Source organism: Limulus polyphemus, unplaced genomic scaffold (assembly GCF_000517525.1).
Source record: "Limulus polyphemus unplaced genomic scaffold, Limulus_polyphemus-2.1.2 Scaffold71, whole genome shotgun sequence".
In the NCBI taxonomy this organism is placed as follows: Eukaryota; Metazoa; Arthropoda; class Merostomata; order Xiphosura; family Limulidae; genus Limulus; species Limulus polyphemus.
In genome coordinates, this window is record NW_013665681.1 from 13,529 (window position 1) to 29,161 (window position 15,633).

The window sequence follows — 15,633 nt, forward strand, 5'->3', positions numbered from 1 at the left end:
CATAAGTGGACAGTATAGGGTGTAGGGGGCAGTCCTGTTTGTGTGGTTTAGGAATGCCGTAGAGTTGTGGTGTGCGTGAATAACTAGACAGCATGATAACTGTTATTTGTGTTTGCCTTGTTTAAACAAATAATATATATTTTTTTTCATAATAAACTGTTTAAAGACAATGACCACAAGACACACTCAAGCTGACATTAATCTCTCACATGTTCGACTATAGTGTAACTTATGGAAGGAAAAATATATTTACAATATTTCAACTCATGAGAAATTAGGTGTACAAAAAACATAAAGAGATTTGAATAGTTATATTGGTTACTTCCAAATTTCAGAAGCATGAGGTAAAAGATGGGGATGAGTTATACTTAATACACAAGAAGAAAGATCCAGATCTTGGTAAGGAAACTATAGTGTGTTTAAATTACTGCCTAAAATTACTTTTACAAAACAAAACTGATTTCAAAATTTTATCCTCTCTTGGCTTACCTTTTTTGATTATTCATGCTGGTTACATCACCTTATAATTACTTTATTTTTATAACAACAATAACTGTTAGAAGTTTTCAGAATTCATTCTGTTGAACGTAAGGTTTTTATTTTACAAAATGTGGCTTAACAACCATTGTTATGGTGTTATTAAAATTCCTGATAAAGGAAGGGAGAAATAAATAACAATTCAGTCAAAGGTATTTGCTATAAGTAGATGGTTTATTTTTACTTGTATGCTCTTTTGGACAACAGTGTTTTATTAAAAAAAAATGGTTACAACCTTACTTGTCTGGTATTTTTATTATGTATGCAGGTAAAATATTTGCATGCTGAATGCTAAATGTAGTTATTAAAACAAATGAATTTCATATATATTGTAGAAAATTTATAATATTTGAGTTAGTCACAGATAAAAATACAAAGGTTTTTAACTTCTATAAACTCATCTGTATGCCCCTCTAAACTCTAGAGCACTGCCATAGGCATTTATATGGGACACACTATATATTTTTGCTTTTAGCCTTAAAAAGTGTGATAGTATCTGCATGCGAGTTTAAAATTTTGCACCACAATGAAGAAAGGATATTCCCTTTCAAACTTCCTTAAGTTTACCTGTTTCAGATAAGTAATGAAATGTTAAAAATATGTTTTTGTGTTTTATAAGTGGTTATTTTTTAGATACAGGTTAACCAAAGACAGAATAGAGCATTTATTCCTACTATCTTTCTACAAAATCCCCAAATTTTGTTACTTGTAGAACAAAATGTGTAGACTGCTGGCTAGTGCTAAGACAATATTATGTGAATGTTAAAACATCATCCAGTATTGTTCTGTTTCAGATAAGAAATGGGTATGTTTGCTGTATATATATATGCAACATAGTATTCAGTTAAATAAAATTGAAGTATATGTGATAAAATATCATAGATTTTACAATAAGGTTTCTCAGATATTTTTAATTCAAGCAAATATTTCTTACCACTGTGTAGGTTGTTGCATTTCAATATTATCTTGTGTAGTAAATAATATAAATGTTGTGAATATTCAGCTTCGATGATTCTGCTAAAGGATAAGTTTCTGTTATCAGTCTTCTTTGTACTGCTTGTTATAAATTTATGTATATAATTACCTCCTACATTTAGTACATACAAGCTGCTATAGTGAATGATGATAATGCTGTAGAATTAATTAATTAATTTAGAATGAACATGAGCAGCAAAGAAAAACAACTTATACAAGTACACAATAAAACAGTAAGTACGTAAGATTGTGACATTCCAATATCAATTGTTGTCATGTACAGCCTATAATATTACATAAGTCTAATTACTAGTTAGTCAGTAAGTTTCATATTTTCATTTATCTTGTTTTATAACTAGATACTAATTATTAACTGGTTTTTATCCTCCATTTAAGCTGCAATATTCTGATATATTCAGGGAAGTCCTGAGAAGGAATATTTGTGTTGACAACTGATTGAAATGTAGGATAAGAACTATTTAGATTTAGGCCATTGTATATAAAATATTTGTTGTAATTAAACACAAATACAGTTCAGTATTATTGGATTTTATTTTTAATTATAATTCTGATTATTCTCACTGGATTTATCTCCATTAAATGTAGTATCCATTGAAGGTTGTGAAAGAAAATTCCTTGTTAAAGTAACAACTGCAATGATATTTATTAATTTATTATACTGAAAATGTGTACTAACAATGATCAGTTTATGTTTGTTTTAATTTTTTATTATGTTCCATGTATCTGGAACTAAAATTTTGTGATTTTTTTTAATGCACCTTATTCTTTCAGCATTACCAGATAAATAAAAACTTCCATTGCAGAATGTTAAAGTTATGGCATCACTATCATTAAGGGTTCTCAAGTATTAAAACTAGAGCAAATTCTTAAAACTACCAGATTTGTTTACCAGTTTAACTATCTCAGTAGAAGTTTAAATATTGAAGTAAATTGTGAAATGAAAAAAAACTAATATATAGCTACTCCTTTTCCCTCAAAGTTTGCTTAGGTAATTGATTTGTGTTGCAGTTAAAATAAATGCAAATAAGAAAAAAAAAAGGATGAAACACTGAGATTTCTCCTTAAAGCAATTTTTATTGTACTTTGCATTAGTTTATACTTCATAATGTTTGTTTTCAGTATGTTATTTGTATTTATTTACACCACTATTTTGTACCCTTACTGTTCTTTTTAATAATTAGAACACATTTATTCAAAACTTTGTGTCCTTGTGATAGATTGAGAAAAATGTAATTTTATTTATAGATTAATTTAAAAATTAAGTTAATGAGGTCATAATGATGAGGAAGTAACTGTGTAATATATATCTTAAATATTGGGAATATTTTTGAGTAATATTTTGTTTTTTCAGATCTTCATTATGTCATACATCTTAGCCATGATGATAACAATATTGCAGAGGACTGTACTTTGTCACTGTCGGATTCACTCTCAGATTCATCAGCTGTGGTATGCGTTTGTGTTGTTGTGTTTTTGTTTACAAAATGTAAATTGAAATGTATAAGTATCTGGTTTGTGGATTTCTTTTTAAATGATGAAATGAAAAAATGTAGTTTACCACAAGTAAAGTAGTAATTTTTAAAATGGGTAGTTTATTTCAACAACTTGATTGTAAAACTGACTGTAATGGCTCTCCATAGTTAATTATTCCATGTGAAACTGTTTTTCAAACTAACTATGGAATAATTCTGTTGAACTTAAATTAGTTTTAACAGAGCACATTCCATATGTAATGTGTATATAATTTGGAAACATTCTAAGTAATTTTCAAAGAACAAATGTACTGTACAAAAATAAGTACCAACTACATAATTTGACACGGGCATAGAAGTTTATTTATTTTAATTTATGTTTTCAGTTGTAAATATTGGTTGTTTATATAAAATAGCATATTGTAAATGTACTTTTTCTTTTATTGCTCTGAATCCTGGTATTGAAGCAATAGATATCTATGGCTGTTTGTATGTACTTCTATGTTGTGACTCTCATGTCAATAGTCCAAGGCATTTAACATAAAATATTTCTATCAAAATTAAGCAACCAAAATAATACTTTTTTTTTCTAATTTGAACAATAACTTTATTGCAGTATAATTTTAATTCTTGGCAATACTCATCTTGGATATCACACTTTCCCTTAATTTTGCCAGCAAATCATATGACTTGGCAATTTTTCTTTTTGGAGGACTGAATCTGTGTATTATTATAATTTATTTCAGGTATCTAAGTATAGATTTATATTATTATTTAACTTTGATATGTCAGGCATGGTTTGGAAACCTTGCTTTAGAAATGTTTTCTCTATGAAAAAAGTTTAGCCTATCACAACTGGTGAACACCTCTCAGGTTTTGAGAGTACACCTCAGACACTTGCATATTAAGTAACAAAATTTAGGTAAAAGTAGTTTTAACTCTATTTCAGTCATTTTTAACTCAAAAATATATTAGAATTGATATTTTGTTATTATGTTGCATTTATTTAATGTAGCCAACAAAGAAAAATGTAAAAAAGCTCCGTCTTTCATTTCTGCATGTTACTGAAGAGTCTCCTGTGTAAACAACACATTTATCTTTTTGTCTTTAGAATATTGATGCCCATCCCAAAGTATAGATTTATATTACCTAAGAAATTATCATCTATTGAGGATATAATGGTTCTTGTCTTGTTTCTCACATGATTTTTCTTCCATTTTAGTGGTTTTATTACAATAGCTCTAGGTTGCTATCTTTTTGTAATGTCACAGCATTTGTTCTCAATTACTAATGAAACTCAGTTTTGAAAATAGATATAGCCAATATTTAAATGTGATTGGGTAGAGCAGGTTATAAATATTTGTCAATGTTGAGTAAATGAAGTAGCTTGTGCCTTAATTTGTGGTTTCATGAATTGAATACCCAGAACTTCTATAGGAGTGAACAGAGGAAGCTAATGGGAAGTTTAGAAGATTTAGAAAGAAACCACAGAACTGAGAATTTGTTTTACAGTTATATGTGTTTGAAAATTACAGAACACATCATATTATCTTAATTAGGTTTAGCAAGTACATTGACTCGAATTCTTATTTATTGAATATTCTTATTAAGTTTATCATATTCAAACAACACACACAAATAAATAAACCTATTATTTATTGAAATGAAACCATATTTCTTAAAATAAAAATTGATCTTGCCTAAGTCCTGTTAGCAAAAATCATTATACCTAGCCAAACAAAGGTAACAGTGATGTAGGTTTGAAAGTTGGGGTCCTAGTTCACCAATAAATCTTAGTCAGCGTTATAATGTATAGCCAGAAGTAGTGACTATAGCAATTGGCAAAATAAAGTATCATTTGTTTTGAATTTTGCCCAAAGCTACTCGAGGGCTATCTGCAATAGCTTTCCTCAATTAAACAGTGATAGACTAAAGGGAAGGCAGCTAGTTAACACTACCCATAACCAACTCTTGGACTACTCTTTTACCAATGAATAATGGGATTGACCATCACATTATAACACCCCCATGGCTGAAAGGGCAAGCTTGTTGGGTTACAGGGACTCAAACCCATGACCTGCAGATTGCAACTCAAGCACTCTTACCACCGGGCCCAAATTTTGTTGCAAGATATTATTTTAAAAAATACATTAAAATATTTTTTGTCTTAGGATTTCATATTTTTTTATTGTTGATAAGAAAATTCCATTTCATATATAAAGTCAGTTTCAAATTGATTGACATTTCGTTAATGCAGTTTGTTTAACAAAATTTTGGAAATTTCATTGTCTAAAAATTATAGATACTAAATCAAATTAAAACAGGAAAAAAATGAGGATATTGGTCATGCTCCTCCAGTTCAGAAAGGGTTAAACAATGGGAACCTAAATTATATACTTAGAAATTCAAACTTTGTAATCAATAGATGATGCAGTATTAACAAAAAACTGTATATTTTGTTTGGACACTTTCCTTTTTTAAAAATAATTGTGAAAGTGATTATGTGTAGGTTACAATTCAAAGTAATTCCTCCCCCTTTTAGGAAAATGTCAATTACATTGAATTAAAAAAGGGGGGCTTTTAAAATAATACTAATACTAATTTCTCAAATATCTGTAACAATTATTTTTGCATGGGCCTTATTTTATGTTGGATGGAAAGTTGTTTTTGGTCTATTGTAAAAATTGATATGGTCTTCTTTTCAAGTAATTATTTTTCCCCATCTTTTATTTGTAGTACAAAATGTATTCAATGATTGTAAAAAAAAAGATCTTTGAGAGAAAATTAGTATTATTATTCTACAGGGAAATACAACAATGCATTTTTAAATAGTGAAAAGTACATAATTTCTGTCAAGAATATAATTTATTGTGATCAGTGATAAAAGTCAGTATCTTTCAATTATTCTTTGGTATATCTCTATGCATGTTTTTAACCTCTGACTTACTAACTTGATTTTAGAATGTTCATCATCAGTGAGAGTCCACATGTTGTATTGAATAGTTTTGGGTGTCACAACACTAAATGTAAAAACTGAACCCAAAAAATTGTGAAATCGTCCATTTTCCACATAAAATACATAGTGGTTCTCAGGAATAATTAGTGGAATTAACTGTAATATTTATATTTATTTTAATTTGTATATGTGTGTTTGTGTGTGTAACTTGCATATCATTAAGAATTCTATTGCCAACAAAGTTATGGACCCACAAGCAATTTGTTCAATAAATATTTTAGAAATATTTATCTTAAAAGCTGAGGGGGTACAAATTTTATTTTTATCGTAGAAAGTCTGATAACAGCTACTTGAATACGTAACATTCATGAGCAGTGTACTTAAAATGTCTTCCCTCTAGTCTTTTGCAAAGCTAAAAATAAAACTGTTGAAGTAAAATTCTTTGTTTTGAGTCTAATGAATACTTCAAGTATATAAAAAATAAGTATTAAACTTATAAATGTTTAAATTTTGCTAATGACCATTAAATTCCTGATTTTCTTAGGAAAATTCTCCCACGAGAAAAAGAGCCAGATTATGTCCAGTGTTACCTTCTGCTGAGCACTTACCAAGTGATTTCCAAGAGGGTCATCACTTGCCTAAGAAAGACAATGATACGAGAGCCACTGTTGACAGTGATCATTCAAGAAACGATTCTCGGGAATCTGATAGTTATGTAAAAGTTCATCCAAAGTCTATTGAAAGTGATGGATTAGAAGAGGCTTTAGTATGTAGTTTATGTTTGGAACTTCTCTATAATCCTGTTTGGTAAGAACTTGGTGATCTACTTTGATAACATTAAAAATATTTCTCTTGTATCTACCAGAAGTTTTTTTCCTGCTTACAAATATAATAAAAATATGCAGTTTTTCTTAAGTATTAAATACGATGTATTTTTCACTGGCCTTATACTTTTGAACTATAATTTTATATCAAGAGAGGTACTTAATATTTTTACCACAGAAAGAAAAAAAATGGAAAGTCAATTCAAGACATTTTCATAAAAAAGTAAACATATAAGAAGATAAACAAAATAAGCTGTTTTCTTATCCAAGTAGTTTAATATTTAAAATGAAATCTTCCCTATTAAATTCTAAACATTTTGTCCAATCATAATATTTAAAATGAAGAAAAATACAATCAGTTTGGTAAATCAACAAACTAGCTGGTATTACTAAACTCCTACTCTGGGAGAAGTTGTAAATTATAAAAGTATTCAGAGCAATAATGATATCAGCAGAGGTTGAAACAGCAAGAAAATGACTGAAAATAAAATAAAAGTTTAATTTTGTCCATTTTAAGGTTTTATTTGCATCATATGACAGATCCTGATTATTTTAACTTTCTCAGCCAGGACTTTTTTTATGTTTGCATTTAACAGATTCTTCCTTGTTTTGAGGTATTTTGTGAGATTTCCTTTTTGTTTTTTATCATGTAACTTTTCAAGTTACCATGTTTTTAGTATATCTGATGGTGGCTTATATTGTTTCATTGTATTATTCTCTCTCCATAAGTACTGTGACATTGATAAAGGCAATCCATTATCAGCTAGGTAAATATGTGAAAGTTTACGGATCTTAAAATAGTATTTTCAGCATTTGTGACATTTGATGCTTGCAGTTTCATCATTCTTTTTTTATTGCCATTTTTAATCAAATATTGAACTCATTATTGCTTTACATAAATTAGTAATTATTTTTTGGTTAACCGTATAATATATTTCTGGGGTGTTGTGAATCTTCATTGACTTGTTTTGACTATTCTTCAATAGAATATTTGTTCTTCTACAGTTAGCATCTGTTTACATAAGTTAACTATAGTGTTATGTTGTATTACTGTGGGTGTAGTTGTGTCTGTATATGATTTACTCTTACAGGTTTTTAAGCTGTTTTACATGTAATTTTTTTAAAATTTAGTTAGTGAATTGTATTTTCTCTATCTACATTTTAATTGTGGATAAATCTTGAAATAAATTTTCCACACTAGATAAGGCAACAACTGTAGATGAAGTCACTCATTTATGTATACTTAACAGGCTCTAGAATGAATAAAATATATTTAAGTGAGAAGAAGCTAAACTAAAACAGAAAATAGCAAATGGTTATCAACAATTAGTCATGCAAAAAAATTGTTTCTTTAAAATTCACAATACCACTCGTGGTGGGCATAAGACAGATAGCCCATTACTTAGCTTTATGTTTGACAACAAGTTCACAATACATAGGAGGAAACAAGCTACAAGTGTACAGCAACTTAACTAAAACAAAGAACTATTACAAAATAAAGGAATAATAAGCAGTATGATGTCAGAAAAACAATATAACATTCAGAAATCATAATAATCCTAGGATTTTACCAACCAGTGAAATTGTGATAATCATTTTCAATATGTACTAATTTAGTATATAGATGTATCTGTGAATGTGATTACAATGAACTGCTCTTAGAAATTAATATTATCAATTACAGCAAGAACCTAGATAGGTGAATATTGCACTAATTTTGCTAATTAACTAAATTGATAATAGAATCAAATGAAAGAAAAAGAAAACTATGTGATACAATAAATGGACACACTAAGAACCCAGGTTGTAAACCATCTAAGAAGAAACAGGAAATGAAAGAGATGTTCCATTTAAGAAAAACCATTTGAATAATCTAAAAACAGAGATCAGCAAAATGTGGTTACCACTGCTGGAATATAATAATACATCCTTAGATTAATTATGCTGGACCCACAGGTCAGGTCAGCCCAGTGATAGCACATTACGACTTCCATGATGGTAGTAATATATTTCTAGATTCATATCGATCCAGAAAGAATAACCACTTGATATAGCTGCTAACATGTTAACTATTAGATACTAGAAAAAATTTAAATTAATGAAATAAGTAATGGTGCTCAGAAAAATACATTATATCAATTACACAAATTGTAGATGAACCATTATTAATGAATCGTATTGAATAATTTATCCTTGAAAATATGTTACAATGATTACTACTATATATTTCTATCTGAAAGATAGACTACATACATTTAAAAAAAATTAATCCAAGTTTTTTTTGCAGGTCCAAGAAAATTTCAAAGTAAGTAATGTTATCCACGTATGCAAGGAAAAGGAAAAATCATTACAGGTTGTTTACATTCTCAGATTAATTGTAGTTTCTGTGAAAACACCTACCTTAAAAGCTGTTTGAAATTATTGTTTTTAACAAAACTTTATATTCAATTATTTACATATGGCTTAAATTTTCTTTTCTTGTAGTCTTCAACCTTGCATGCACTGTTATTGCTCTGGCTGTTACTCGGAGTGGATGGATGTGTCTAACGAGTGTCCACAAGTAAGTTCTAAAGTGTGAATGTTCTATACCATTTGTTTTCTTTATAATTCTCTTATGTTTTGGCTGACTTTGCTGTAGTTGAAAGTTTGGAGTTTAATCAAAGTAAAAGTGACAATCGGAGTCTCTTCTTGGCAAAGTAGTATTTTTCATACTACACATCACTTGCTTTATAATTATGCTTATGCAGTATTATACAAATTATCATGTATAATATTACTACAAGTACTGGTTGTACTAGATGTTGCATTTCAATATTAGCAATGTAGACACAACTTCTAACTGTGGTAGGAGGAGTTATAAATAATAATAAGTAAATGCAGATTGATCATGATAGTAAATTAACTTTTGGTTTTAGCTTGCATTATTTCTCTGCAAACTGATATGACTACATATTTGATAGGTTAATATTATGCAGTATTGTTATGGTGTCTTATTATTTGTGTGAAGAAATTCAGAGAGACATTTATTAGTTATATTGAATTAGAGAGACAGACAATGTTATCAAGGGCTGATATTCAAACTAAAACTAAGTTTAAACTGGACAATTGTAAAACCATTGAAAATATGTAGATACATCTTTTTTCTGAATAAAAGTGTCAGTTGCATTAAAACTTGAATAGCAGTTGTCAGATGTGCCAGGTAATGTAATTTTGAGTGGTCAAACCTCTAAAGATTGTAGGGGCTTTGACTCACAGACACCCATAATTTGGAACCTAGGTGTTCACTGAACTCCTGTGTGCTTCTGCTTTTGGGCTCAGCTGCTTTCAGGAAATTATCATTCTGACACATTTTCTCTTAGCATGTCATCATCCCTATTTTACCCACCACCCCTCAAAAAAGTACATAAATTACTCTATAAAATCATTATTGCTCAGACAAACCATAATTTTTATAGTCTTCAATTTTGCTTGGTTACAGAGCTATCAAATAAAAAATCAGACCCCTCCTGCCACATCCTCTCTTTCAGGATTTGTTAATATTTTTCTCTTATGTTTAATTATATATATTACTTACAACCAATAGAAAGTCAAGGTTTTCATCTATCAAATGATGTATTCTATTACATTGTGTTCTGAACACAGAATAAACAGTTTCACTTCTAATACAACTTTGGTTCCCATGGGAATGACAATGGCTAGCTTGGATGCCTTTGTAATGACTCTTGTCGCATAGTTAGAAAGCCAGAAAAACTTTGAGAATTAGGGGATATTGTCTACTTTTTGAATGTTATTAGTATATGTTCTTTGGTGCATTATTTAATTAAATAAAAATTAAGTGCATTACTACCTATAGTTATAAAAATTAGGGTTAACTCTCTTTGAAAACTTGACAGCAAGAAGAAAGAAGATTGGGTAAGTATTTTATTTTTTGTTTTTCATATTTATTCTTTATTTATTGTTACTAAAGTAACTAAAAATCTAAGAATATGGATTTATTTAAGACTAGATTAGGTAAAATACTAATAATAACAATATAACTAAAATGGTTCATGAGACATGCATGCGAGCAGCTCATAGTAACTTGTGGGTAATTTAATTTGATAGCATAATGCGACCTGCACATTCTGAGAGTGATCTATAACTTATAATGGCACAGGTAGTAGTTAGACAAGGTTCAAAGGACAATAAAACAATAAAATTTAATTATAAATAGATGTATGCTATTACGAACTTAAATGAATAAATGAATGTAGTTTCATGTTAAAATTTGAAGACACTAAAAAAAAAAAGGTTAATTTAGGTTTATTTCGATTTTTGGAGGGGGAGGTTGTTATGAGGTTGGTTGAATTGACTGATCCCATTTTGAGATAGGGTAGAGAAAATAACATAAACTGTAAAGTTTTACTGAAAAAAAACGTTTGAGATGCATTTAGGAGATTTTAGGGATTACAAAAAGGAAATTTGAGATTTTTGAGATGAGGAAAAGTATTTTTAGTTTTAACTTGAAAATTACCTTGCACATGGACTATTTAAAACAAATACTCAATATATATTCATGAACAAATCTTTATTTTATTTTATTAAAAGTACTTCACTTAAAAATATGATTTTTTTTATATGTGAAAGCCTTATAATATTAATTGAAAGAATGCCAACTTTTGTGAAAATATACACACTATATTGAAAGTTAGAAGTATTAAATCTATAAAGACTAAAGGAGTACAAAGAGGTCACATGGTAAGATCCAAATTGCTATTGTTTTAATGAAAACAATTCCACTTTATTTTTAAAGGATGAATAAGTTTTATATTTAAGGTTTTTAAATTGGAAATGTTTAGCCATAATTTTAAGCCATCTTCTATAGATTCAATAATTATCAGTTATCAGCACTGAGTGTCAAGTTTACTGTCTACCCACACAGACTTGTTCTTGTTTTAATAGTTTTTATGTCAATTTTCTTAGATGAACGTGATATTAAAGTTTGAGCTTTTTAATTGTTGGTAGCTCAGATACATTGTAAATTAAATATTAAAGTATAATGTTATTTGAATCATTGGTTTAACAACATATTCAGAAAACTTGTGTTGAACAAACTTAAGATTCCAAAAAATAATATACGAGAAGTTTCTCTCTTTGTACTTTTTTTTTAATAGACTGAAGAGAATCACCAACTGGAGTTATTTCTTATTATGTAAAGTTTATTTCTAGGTGTCCTTTAAGAATTACTGATAATTTCATTTCATAGATTCTAGAATTAAAGCAAAATATACATTAATTATTTATTATTGTCATTTCTATAAAGCAGTCTAAGTTGTATGGGCTTCACCACTATGTGACCCTATATTTTTATTTACAAGTTTAGTATTAAGGATTATGAATACGAATGCTAAGGCTGAAAATAATTTTAAAATTACTTTTTGACAATTATGAAGGTTTAACCGGTTTAATAAAAAATAATTTAAAGATAACTTATTTGTAGACAATCTTAAACCAGTTGCTGATTTAAACTCTAATTAAATGAAGAACAAAATAAAGTAAGCTTTTATTAGCTTTTGTCTTTCGTCTTACTTTGTTTATTTTCATTGTCAACTTGTCCTCTAATTGTTGTAGTGTCGATGTCAGGTGGAAAGGTTAAGTCGTAATCATCTAGTGAAAAATCTGGTTGAAGCTTATATAACTAAGCATCCAGGTAAGAGTGCTATGAAGTCTGAAGTAGTTTAAGAATGATTATATGTTGAGAAATTTTAAGAAATGCTTATGAAAATTATTTATAGTTCAGACTGGAACTATTGTAGTCACAAGTTGTTGTGCTAGGGTTAAACTTGCTGTTTTATGTTGTTTTTTTTCAATACAAGTTAGGTCAAATTTTATATAGTTTGTACAAAGGTTTTTTTATTTGATTAGCTTGAGGAAATTTAATAAGAGTTTCTAAATTTCAAGGACCTAACATGTATGTAAGAGCTGAATCATTCTAATTTTATAGTGAAATTGCCAGTTAATGTAGAAAATTAGCTTACAGGGGTAATATAGTACAAGCCAAGACAAAATTATCATTTCGTCATTGGAAACCATTTTTCACCCCTTCCGAATCAAATAAGTGCAATGGTTTGTTTGATGAAAGTTAATTTATTCTAGTTTAGTTTAGTATACATATGAAGTTCTGAAATTATAGTTTATTCACAACATTGTCTAATATTCGAGTCCTATTATTTCAAAATTATACAAATTTTTTTTATCTAAATTCCCAAATGACAAAACATAGCTGTTGTCTTTATACCAAGTTATGTTTTCCTTAAAGTTTGCTTATTTTTGTTTTGTTTTATACTTTTGAACCTATACAGGGGTAAACAGAAAAAGTTAGAAATTTCTATAAACTTTCTAAAAAAAAAAGACGTTTCATTTCTATGGGAAATATTTTTTGTAATTATTCTTCATTTCTTTTCATTGAATTATTTAAGTTTGAGTTTATACAACATCATTATACTATATGCTAGAATTTTATTCTAAGGGGATAAACTAAAATGGGTTTTACTTAACCATATTTTTCCAATTGTGCTAAGTTGCTTTACACATATGAAATAAATTCTTATCAATACCCACCATATAATGTATAATTAAATACGTGTGTATGAAAAAAGGAAAAGAAACCTCAGTTCTATAAACTCAGGTTTTTATCTTAGAATATAATTATATTTAATGGTAGTTTGTATGAAATTAGTTTAGTAAATTATCTGGTATTATTTACATTTTCCAGAGAAAAAAAGATGTGAGGAAGATATAGAAATGTTGAATGCTCGAGATAGGATTAAAGATGATATGGTAAGTCAGAATCTTTTATGTGAGTTTTAGATTGAAACTGAAAAATATTTTAAAAAAGAAGAAAAGTGATTATTTTTTAGAGAATAGAATTTTAGTTCTTCCTTAAACTTTTAAAAATGTAATTAAGTTTTTAAAATTATGGATTTCAAACATGTAAAAAAATATTTATTTCAAACAAAGCTATACTTAATAATATGTGAACTATTTTGTGTTTTATGTGATCTTGAAACAAATTTCAATTAACCAAAATTAAATATTTGAAACAATAAGGTGATTTCTCTGTTGTTTTTCACAGCCTTACAATAAAAGGAATTTTTGAATTTTTAATGCATTTGCAATAGCTTTATCCAAAGAAGAAACATGGATCTGATGTTTACATGGGAGGTTATGATACTGGTAGTGAACATAGCAGTGATGAAGATGACATTGCTGTTGTTGCACAGTTGAGTAGTAAAACTTCTTCTCTTTCTTTATTACACTCAAATATTGATTTTTTGTTCATTCTCTATGTTTTTGGATTTATAAAATTAAGAGTCAAATAAATCATATGTCTAGAATACTCATATGTTTATAAATTATGTAACATCTTCTTTTTGAGGTTTTATTCATATCACACACCTTTTTTTTACACTAGTGTAATAGTACTTGTAATTCTTCATTACAATCTTGAGTGATTTGCATGTTTCTGGAGTCTATCCAGTAGAAGTTTGATTTTCTTTTAACTTAAAGGAAATTATTTAAGAAAATACTTGACAGTTTTCCTTCTTAAATCGTTTGAATATTGCACAGTGGATTTGTGGTGAAAATAATTTAAAATGAGAAGCTGGTGAAGGTTTGCTTGAACGTATATTACAATTCCCATTTTTTCTATTTCATTTGAAGGTTGTTTTCGAAAAAACAAAATGTTGAATTACCTTCTACATTTCGTGTCAGTACCACATTATTGTTTGATGCTACTAGACTCTTCAGATATATCATAATTGTTCTGATTTAGAAGCAAGTATTCATATTGAGCTTTAAACAGCTTCTAAGAGAAAGATTTTCAATCAGTTTAAATCTTATTTTGTTTCCTAAGATACAATAAATGGACTAGCTTTCCATAGGGGCTAGATGCATTACATCTAATCCACAACCACCAAAGTAACCATGAGATTAGTCAGACTGTAACATTTGATAATGTATATCTTCATGAAATTTCTCAGATTATCAGTAAACATTACAAGTCTTTTGTAAACAAAAAATAAGCTTTTTTAATTAAGTATTTGTACTAAAAATTTCTCCATGCATATATGGTTTCAAACTCACTAAAAGTGTTGACTGTTCAGAGTGCAAAGTGATTTTCATGTTAAGATTAAAAATACTTTTCTTCATCTGAAAATTGTCAAATTTCACTTGCATAATCTCCAAAACCTCCAAAATAAATATCAAACATTTTTCCAGAAAAGCTATTTTTTCTGTGACTTTCTTCTCCTTAACTATACAGGGTCGGTCAAATTGAAGGGGTAGTAAATAAATATGACAAGAGGGGAAACTTATAAAGCAAATGTCACAATTCTAATACTGAGGAAAATGATGATTTTTAAAAATATTTCCTTATAAAATTAAGATTTAAAAACTTGTATTAAAATTCGTTTTATTAGCCTTGTTTTGATGCCAAGTTTATTCATATACATTGATAATACAGTAGTGTCATGATATAAAAGACTGTTTAGTTTAGATATTATTGATTAATTTATTTTGTGAGTGAATATTTTATTATTGATTAGTTTTAGTTATAATAAGAGTTAAAAGCAGACGATTGTAGGAAGTTGTGTTTATAATTCATTGATGTTGAGACTATTGAATGTTGCGTGTAATACATTGATGTCGAGAATATAGAGATTTCTAGAAGGTGGGCAGATGATTAACTGATATAGATATAAACAGTATGAGAGATGAATGAAAACAGCAGACAGACAATAACAGAAGAGAGTAAAGTTATGGGCAAGGAAAATTTAGATGTGAAGTTACCTGCTGTAGAAGTGATAGG

The 15,633-nt window shown here is 28.3% G+C and overlaps 1 protein-coding gene across 3 annotated transcripts in view; it reads left to right on the top strand.

Annotated features, from left to right (window-relative positions):
* LOC106465957 (E3 ubiquitin-protein ligase CHFR-like) overlaps positions 1–15,633 on the top strand; it is a 47,445-nt gene that overhangs the window by 9,607 nt on the left and 22,205 nt on the right. For all 3 annotated transcript variants that reach the window (XR_002612156.1, XM_013926207.2, XM_022394233.1), the window contains exons 5-11: positions 336–399; positions 2,885–2,982; positions 6,506–6,768; positions 9,270–9,345; positions 12,396–12,474; positions 13,540–13,604; positions 13,946–14,046. Coding sequence is in view for 2 of the 3 variants with exons in the window: in XM_013926207.2 (XP_013781661.1) it covers positions 336–399; positions 2,885–2,982; positions 6,506–6,768; positions 9,270–9,345; positions 12,396–12,474; positions 13,540–13,604; positions 13,946–14,046 (746 nt within the window). In the remaining variant the exon portion in view is untranslated. The remainder of the gene's footprint in view (positions 1–335; positions 400–2,884; positions 2,983–6,505; positions 6,769–9,269; positions 9,346–12,395; positions 12,475–13,539; positions 13,605–13,945; positions 14,047–15,633) is intronic.